The sequence below is a fragment of the Hippocampus comes genome, unplaced genomic scaffold, assembly GCF_001891065.2.
Source record: "Hippocampus comes isolate QL1 unplaced genomic scaffold, H_comes_QL1_v1.1 scaffold252, whole genome shotgun sequence".
NCBI classification, from domain to species: Eukaryota; Metazoa; Chordata; class Actinopteri; order Syngnathiformes; family Syngnathidae; genus Hippocampus; species Hippocampus comes.
In genome coordinates, this window is record NW_017805485.1 from 205,208 (window position 1) to 214,298 (window position 9,091).

At 42.4% G+C, this 9,091-nt stretch overlaps 1 protein-coding gene across 2 annotated transcripts in view; it reads right to left on the bottom strand.

Annotated features, from left to right (window-relative positions):
* Positions 1-9,091, bottom strand: part of rock2a (rho-associated, coiled-coil containing protein kinase 2a) — a 44,376-nt gene that overhangs the window by 9,213 nt on the left and 26,072 nt on the right. For both annotated transcript variants that reach the window (XM_019876107.1, XM_019876108.1), the window contains exons 15-28: positions 7,137-7,383; positions 5,148-5,254; positions 4,805-4,964; positions 4,525-4,685; positions 4,110-4,294; positions 3,940-4,009; positions 3,253-3,356; positions 1,527-1,713; positions 1,335-1,428; positions 1,169-1,263; positions 837-1,028; positions 498-666; positions 309-379; positions 141-229 (exon numbers count right to left, since the gene is read on the bottom strand). In XM_019876107.1, coding sequence (XP_019731666.1) covers positions 141-229; positions 309-379; positions 498-666; positions 837-1,028; positions 1,169-1,263; positions 1,335-1,428; positions 1,527-1,713; positions 3,253-3,356; positions 3,940-4,009; positions 4,110-4,294; positions 4,525-4,685; positions 4,805-4,964; positions 5,148-5,254; positions 7,137-7,383 — 1,931 coding nt within the window. The remainder of the gene's footprint in view (positions 1-140; positions 230-308; positions 380-497; positions 667-836; positions 1,029-1,168; positions 1,264-1,334; positions 1,429-1,526; positions 1,714-3,252; positions 3,357-3,939; positions 4,010-4,109; positions 4,295-4,524; positions 4,686-4,804; positions 4,965-5,147; positions 5,255-7,136; positions 7,384-9,091) is intronic.

The window sequence follows — 9,091 nt, forward strand, 5'->3', positions numbered from 1 at the left end:
CACACACACACACACACACACACACACACACACACACACACACACACACACAGCTGAGCGATTCACACTCACTCTCAGAAAGTAAATTACTCATGTATTTGTCGTACGACTCTGTAGTTTGATTCAAGTGCTGTACTCACTCTATATCAAGCACCATATAAGGGATGGACTGCTCTTTGTCTTGCTCACTCTTGTAGAAGAGAATCTTCTTGCTGCTCACGACAACATACTACAGCAAGTGATAAGAACATGGTAAAAAAAAAAGAATATATTTCCTGATCTTTCACATATCAGTTTGAAATGTTTACCTTTTTTTCCCATCCAAACTTCTTGGTGTTGTTTCGCACAGGGAGGGACAGCCACCCTTCAAGCCTTGTTTCTAAGTGAAAAAGAAAGACTCATGGAAGTATTATTTATATCTCCAGCTGAACTAAATCTGAGTTAAAATTTTTTTAATGTATTTTTGGGAATCTGGGTATTTGTTGATCTCTTTTTACCTGTAAAGGCATCATCAGCATCAAAGTCCGGACCACTACTGACGCTGGCAGAGTCTATTGACTGAACACTGAGTGATTGGAGGAGATTCCGCAGCTGCTCGATGTCACTGTCTTTACTGTCCAGAGCCATCTGAAGCTCAATTCGCATCTGACTCTCATCTGCCAGTTGCTACAAAGTACAATTGAAACAGGTGTGATCAAATATGTTGGGAGAAGGCTGTATTTCTTTGCGCCTGCGTCGACATGCACTTCGAAAAAGGATGCATCAACCTTTGTGGCGCAGATCATCCAAAACATCTCAGGAAGAATGTGAAACCAAGCTGTAACTGTTCGACTCACCGCCTGCATTTCGTTGATCTCTCGCTGATATTTGATGATGGTACTATTGAGTTTTTCCTTTTCCGATCTCAGCTCGAGCTGCAGCTTTCTGTTCTCTTTTTCCTTGCGGCGCATGTCTGTGTCATTGCCACGGCGACTACTTCCACCCCGGACTTCCTTCCTGTTCATGATCTCTGCCAGCTTGTTGACGGCCTGTAAGACGGACATTTGTTTTGTTTTTTTTGTTTTTTTAATCCAACTTCTGAAATTTATTGGTGTAAAAGAAGTGTCTTGCAATGTTGAAAGAAACACAGCTTTGCATGGCCGTTGTTAGACAAAGCAACATAACAAACCTGAGTTTTCAGCGTCCTCTCAGACTGCAGCTGCTTCTCAAATGTGTGCTTCATCTGATTGATCTGCTGCTCCCAGTCCTTTGACTTCTCTGTTTCTACGTTAAAAAAAAAGGCAACAATGGTTATTTGTGTTTGCAGTATGTATGTTAAACCAAACTTTAAATACCTTCTTGGGTTTCCTTCATTTTGTTGTTAAGCTCTTCCTTCTCATTGGCCAGGTTGGCGACATCACTGGTCAGGGTCCGATTGGCTTCTTCCAACTGTAACATCAACAATATTGCAGGAGATATGGTGATGTGTGTGTGTGTCAATTATGCAGGTAACTTTTACCAGAATTAAATGCCTCACAAATGCATACCAAATTGATGGTGATGTCCTTCTCAGACAATTCCTGACGATGGCGGGCCATCATCTCCTTCAGCTCCAGCTCCTTCATGATTTTTTCCTTCTCCAGATCAGAGTATTGCTCCTCAGCAATTGAGCGAGCGAGCTGCTCTGAGTCAGCCTTGGTCAGCGTGATTTCCAGCTGGGCAGCCAGAGAATCTCTGAAAGAATCACAAAATGAAAGGCCGACCAATAGTCATCCGCAAATCTACGACATAAATACTTTGTACTACATCCAGCCTGTGATTTAGAATTTGAATTATCAGCACCTTATCACTTATTATACCTCGAGAAGGACTAGTAAGTTGAACAGTGCTATTTTTTGTATGTACTATTTCTAATATACAGTCGAGGAAAATATTACATGCATGGCACATTAATAAGTATGAACCCAGTTGTGTCTAATTATTTTTGGAAATCTATCCAGCCAGCTACAATAGGGTGGTCCATTTTGGAAAAGTTTGTCGGATTCGTCGGGCCGGGTCGGAAATCTTGTCGATACTATGACACAAGGATGTGTGCAAAATTTTATTCCGATCGGATAATTTTATCCCGTCCCGCAGAGCGACCAAAGTTTCCCCTATGGAAAGAATGTTACGGGGCTGAATGGTAGTACGGTTTCTCCCGTACAGTAAGGATTTTGTTTTGCTCAGTTCGCACTTGCAATAATTCAAAGACGGAAGACAGGAACGCATGTATTGCAAAAAAGGCAACCGTGGTTATCCTTCAACACTGGTGAGATTGTTGGTCCATGTTAACTGGTCCATCTGTCTATCTGTCCATCTGTCTATAATGTCCATCAACACTGTTGACACTGTTAGACCGCAAAAAAAAACCAAATCCGCCGTGCGTGCCATCCCATGCCTACTTCGCGCACGGGTGCAACGCCCGGTGTCGCTCCACGACATGCAGAAGGTGCTGTCGCTGTTCCTCGTCGCGCGTGATGGCGCCGCAGAACGCGCTGATGAGGGCGACGCCCCTCTCCGCAAAGTCATTCACCACCCGTAGGTGACGAGCGCGCCGACGAGCCGTGGTGAAGTCGTCCCTCTCCGACCACTCGGCCGGATCGACGTTGAGGAAATCGTGGCCGGCTCCGAGGGCGGTGATGAGGCCGACAGAGTTGGTCGTCGCAAACGACGCCAGCGAACGCTGCTCCACTGCCTCGAGGGCGACGTGGGCACGGCGAGGCGGGTTCTTCTCGCCCAGCCGCTCCTGATCGTTCGGGCAACATTCAGCCCAGCCAGTGTCACGCATGGCAAACAGGGCACGGTTAAAATACACATGTTCACCCTATTGAGACCAGTTGTTAAGGTGGAAACTTTGGCCGCTTTGCGGGACAGGAAAATATCATCAGATCGGAATGAAATTTTGCACAGAACCTTGTACCATAGTATCGACAAGAATTCCGACCCGGCCCGACGAATCCGACAAACTTTTTTTTTTGCCATGAAAATGTGGACCACCCTAAGCTACAATCACTTCATTTATAAAGGTACATGGACTACTACTATCAGTACAATCTTCAGTTACACAGACGGGTACCACTAGATGCTGCTGTTAGCAACAGAATGCCAATAGAGGAAAAACTTGCTGGCTGCAGCAAATGCCCAGATGCCAGAGATTCAATACTATCATGGTCATTTGTTGGTTTGTTCGTCGGGATTACAGAAACACAAAAATGCTTTGGAAAGTTCAAACACCTCTCCTCCTGTAGTTCCCGAAGAGATTGCTGCACTTCTTTATAGAGTTTATTTCTCTCCTCGCATTCCTCTTTTAGTTCACGAACCTGGGTCTTATACAAAGTCTGGAAAACACAAAACGCAGGTCAAATACAAGATTGCTGTACAAATGATTATGCATTGCTTTAATGTGAGTTTTTTTTTTTTTTAAGAATGTATAATTGGTCAACTGCTTTTGGTCTGAACATAAAGAGATGCATTAGATGAAAAAAATAAAACGGTTGCCGATATTCCAACAGTAGATCATATTCCAAAAATAAAAATACAATGAACGTATTTTTAATGAGTGAAACATTTTAAAGGGATCATCAGCTCATTTTCTCTATTTTTTTTTTATTTGATCAGGATAAAGATATGAGCTTGCATGTTCAATTATATCAATTCGTTTTGGAGATATCAATAGAAAACTAACAAATTCAAAATCGCTCAATGGAAATGTGCAATATAGCCACGCCCCACTCCAGCAAACTCCAAAAGGGGGCGGGACAATTTGTGATATATCTCATCCCCCCAAATATCACTCCAGATTCTTTTAGGGAGGTGAATTTTAGTGCCGACATCATTTTTACATACGGAGCTATTATATACTGCAAGTGCCAATGATTATCCCACTCAAGTGTCCCTTTAAGGGATACTGTATAGACTCACAGAAAAATACTGTTCAGCTTCTAACTGGTCTTGTAGTTCCTTCATTTGCCCGTCTGCATCTTGTCTTTCTCTGTAAACAAAACAGGGGCATTTCCTTTATGATCCATCCTCTCTGCATGTCGAAATATAAAACATGCATCAAAGTAAGCGGTAACAAAAATTTCACTGACTTGCGCAGCTCCTGGTTCTGTTTTTCCAAGCTGCGTTTCATGTCCAGTAGGTGATTCGTTTCCTGCTTAAGCTGCTTTTCGGATGTTCGCAGAGAGTTCAGTTGTTGGTTCTGGGCCTTTAGGTCGTTCTGAGTCAGGTTACGTTTCTGGGTCTCCTGCTCAATCTTCAGCGTCAGATTCTTCACCTGTAGGCACAGACACGAGTAAATGCTGCCAAATAGACAGACTGTGTTCTCCTTCTGTTATATATTCCGCCTTTCATCAGTTTCCGCTTTAACAAACACACCGATTGTTAAAACTATGCGAGTCCCAATAAAGCAATACCTGACTGTTGTGGTCTGTCAGTGTATACTTAAGTGGTCATTTCCATTCAACTCATAAGTAACCTCCAAGTCGTGAATAAATTCTCACTCGCCTCCTCCGTGAGGTGGTCTTTGTGTCTGCGCAACTCATCCAGCTTCTGAAGGGCTTGTTTATAGTCACAGTCCATCATGCTGCTGTGCTTCTCCTGTTCAAGTATTCTGTTCTCCAGCCGCAGTTTGGCTGCTCGCTCCTCTGCCAGCTTCTGCTCCAACTCTGGGTTGTGTCAAGGATACATCAAGATATATACCAAAGGGACACTTCACGCTGGTTAAATGTTTCATACACACTTCATTGACAACAAATTTGGAAAAGATAAACTTTGTGAATCTTACCCTTCATGGACTCTGATTTGGCACCCTCGATGGTTACTTTCATCTTGTTCTTGTCTGCCAGAAGAGCTCTGGTGGCTTTATGGGAGCTTTCCTCCTGCTCTAGCCCCTGCTGAAGCACCTTGAGTTTGTAGGTCAAATCGATCTCTTTGTTGCTCTTCTCCTGTGCACAAGCGCAAACGTGATTTTTTTTTTTTTTTTAACACACAGTATACTACGCTGGAATAGTCACCCATGCCGCAGTGGGGATACCAAAATGACAAAATATTAACAGCCCAGTACCAAGTGCGGAATGATTAAAGAGAGAGTTAAGTTTTAAACAGTCATGTGCAGTATTGCCTCTAACCTTTTCCAAGTCAGTGAGCTTCTCTTGAAGATGCCTCTTCTCAGTCTCCGTTTTGGAAAGAGCTCGTTTCTGCCGCTGCACTTCCTCTTCAAGGCCAGAGATGCGCCCTACAAAATGGATATGTTGAGTAAATATTTCACACAACACATCCTTTCACCTTCTCTTTGAATAATATATAACCATAGAGGGTTTAAAAGTGATTGACATCCGGATAAGTACAGCTTGTGTGTACTTTCGGTGCAATCAAATTATCATGGCAAATGGCGGCAGCAGTGCGCAAACTAGTGTTTTGTTTTTTTTTTTTTGTTTTGTTTGTCATATTTCACTGATGAAATTTCTCTCAGAAACAATGCATAGCCAGTAAGTGATTACCGACCGGGAGAGAAAATAATTGCTGAAGTGTGAAGAAAAACGTCGTACATGTGTGCCTCTGCTGGGAATTTCAATGCTTTGTATACTGTTCATAATGGAGCACTGCTCCTCGAAATCTTCTTAACGACATAAAGGATATAAACCATGGTCCTATTGTCTGAGATCACAAGATCCTTTCCTATGGTCTGCACTGCAGGTCATAGAGATCCAGAGATAAGGCCTCCGAATTCACAGCTTCAAATACGCACAAAAAGGGGTTTTGTCTAATAGATCATTTTATAGGTCTTGAAATGAAAAGATCGCATGCTCGTCCGACTGCAAATGTTCCATCTAAACATCATGTGTGTGGTTAATAATGATTTAATTTCATCAATGCCTTTTTTTAGCCGCTGTCTTTGTATCCTGGTTAAATAAAAAAATGGCAATCTTAACGATCACAGCGCCACACCTCAGTTTACACAACAGGATGGTGGACTGCCTGTGTGCACAGCAATAACTACAATAACTGGGCGGATAACCTGATGGCTTGAACCCAGACTTGCTAGAATACTGTTTTCTTCATCTTTGGCATCTTCAGACAAACTATTAACGCATTTAGTGTATATTTTCAGACTATAGTTTTTTCCAGTTTTCAGGGCTCTCAATATTTTTTTTTCTTTGAAATGCATTTTTGCGAATCAGTGGAGCAGCTTTCTAACTTCGTGGAGCATTTTTTTCTAATGCAGGTTAATCCCAGGGATCTGAAGGAAGGGTTCGCTTAAAAAAAAAAACAAAAAAAAACAAAACAATGTATTGAATGAATATTGATTTACGATTACATATACCGGTATATATATATCATAAAACTTTGGATCAGATTCATTGAATTAACATTCTTTTCAATTGGAATATTTATCTCGATTTACCAATGTTTCGAGTTTAAAACGTAGTCACGGGATGAACTAAGTTCGTAAATTGAGGTACTACTGTATGTACTCAGGCGCGTAGACTAAACACCGGATATGGTGGCTCTGATATCTCTTAAGGACGGAATAAAATATGCTCAGACTGTAGTTCATTTTTAAGCGCTTATCTGTATAACACACTTCCTATTGCACTTGTGGGAAAAGAGAAGCTCGCTCTTTGCTACCTCAAATATCTCTTTGGTCTTTTTGTACTGCTATAAATAAGTTAACTGCTCTGCATTAACTGCGATCACGAATACATTCATTCATTCATTTTCCTAACCGCTTGATCCTCACTAGGGTCACGGGGGGTGCTGGAGCCTATCCCAGCTGTCTTCGGGCAGTAGGCGGGAAACACCCTGAATCGGTTGCCTGCCAATCGCAGGGCACACAGAAACGAACAACCATTCGCACTCACACTCACATTTAGGAACAATTTTGAGTGTTCAATCAGCCTGCCATGCATGTTTTTGGAATGTGGGAGGAAACCGGAGGACCCGGAGAAAACCCACACAGCCCGGGGAGAACATGCAAACTCCACACAGGAAGGCCGGAGCTGGAATTGAACCCGGTATCTCTGTCAACGTGCTAACCACTCGACTACCGGGCCGCCATCACGAATACATATTGTAGGTCAAATTGCTGGGCTGAGTAAAGCATTCATCATACGTACCCAGCAAGTCACTGATGGTCTCTGAGCCCTGGCTGTGCTCCCTGCGTTCTGTTTCCAGGGCAGCCTGCAGGCTAATGCATTCCTTCTCTAGGCTTAACTTGCTACGTTCCAGTAGACAGCATTTGTCCTGCAGCTCTCGCGTGTTCACCTCCAGCTGCTGCAGCTGTTTGCTGTTCTCTGTCTGGGTTTTACGGAGCCTTGTTGCAGACTCAGATTCAGCCCGCAGCAAGATGTTGGTTTCTTCCAACTGGGAGAGAACAATTGTGAGGTTTACAAAACTCCTCCAAGGTTCATAACAAAACTTTTGAAGTCTTGAGTTGACAAGAAGGTCTAAAGCATGGGTGCCCATTACACCGATCGCGATAGACCGGTAGATCGTGGACTGGTCCCAAGTCGATCGCAAGGGGTGTAGAGGAGAAAAAAAAAGTCTAATTTTCACAAAAAGTATTTAAAAAATAAAAGCAGGTAAATATTAACCTATGGTGGCGCGTGACCTGCGTCACCGAAAGTTATTAGTGCTCAGCAATCTTTGACTGATTATCAGCTCTGATAATCAGCTCGTTATCAGAGCTGTTGCGCTATATCTTTTGTCGTTATGATTCTCATTCAGAGTTTGTTTCATGTTCAATTCACTGAGGGCACGGGCAAAGAATAGGAATCTAGAGGGCCGGGGAAGCACTTTAAAACGGTACGTGTGAGCTACGACAGTTAACAGCCTGCAAAAGTGCGTCGCATGCTTCCATGTCAGGCTGTTGCTCATTTTGGCGTGCGTGTGTATGTGCGTGCGCGGTAACAGGTCGATCGCGGGAGGTTGCTTGATCGAAAAGTCGATCTTCGATCCAAAATGTTTGGGCACCCTTGGTCTAAAGCAACCTAAATCTATGTCAAGAGCATCCAAGCACGAGCAACTTTAAACTGCGGCTTGTAAATCAAGCAACTTGTTATAGGGAGTATTGTTATGCCCAGGGGCGTCACTAGGTTTCAAGAACAAGGGGGGCTTAGCCCCAAGGGGAACACGGCTCCTTTAGGAGGGTCCGGGGGCATGCCCCCCCGGGAGAATTTTTTTCTACATTCTATTAAAAATCCATCAATTCCGTGCACTTTGAGAGCAAAATGAAGAGGCTATGAAGAACTACACACATCACATTAGTATCCTCTTTACTATGATGGGGCTTCCTCCCCTGGACTTTAACTGGGCTAGATAATAGAAATTATAAAGAGTTCAAAAGTTCAATCTTGGTTGTTCAAGGGAATTAGAAGGATGCCCGATAACATAACCTATATGACAGTAGGCCTATATTCCTCTCTACCAAAATGTATGAATATCTGCTTAGCCCCCAGAAGACTGTGTATTTTGAGATGTCTGCCGTGATTTTGTTGTTATATAAATAAAGTATCATTATTGTGTCAACACAGTACAGTTGAATGTAGTGGGCAATAAAATAATTAACTTACAGCTATCTAGAATAAATAAATTGCCTTTCCACTTTCAGGAAAATTGAATGCTTTAATACTGTCCAACAACAAATGGAAGATTCACACATTTATAACCAACAAAAATAATTAAAAAATATATATAACTATGTGCCATTCTTCACAGTTAAAAATTCTTATACTAATAAAATAATACAAAAAGTATTAAATGATTGTACCCAAGTAAAAGTAAAATACTTGTTGAAAAAATGACTTTCGTAAAAGAAGTAGTCATTCAACTCAAACAAAACACTCAATTAGAGTACTTTTACACTTAGTTGCTTTGCATCTCTGCCCATCTCCAAGACTGTCCATTCACTCGGTGGGTGGAAGCATCAAAGAAAGCCTTCTGTTTTTAAGAGTTGCAAATCGGTCAATCACTCTGTTGTGACTGATATGCTCAAGTGTGTTCTTTTCAATGGACATGACTGCAAGACTGTGAAGTCTTTTCTGACCCATTGTTTGACGCAGCCATGAGTGAA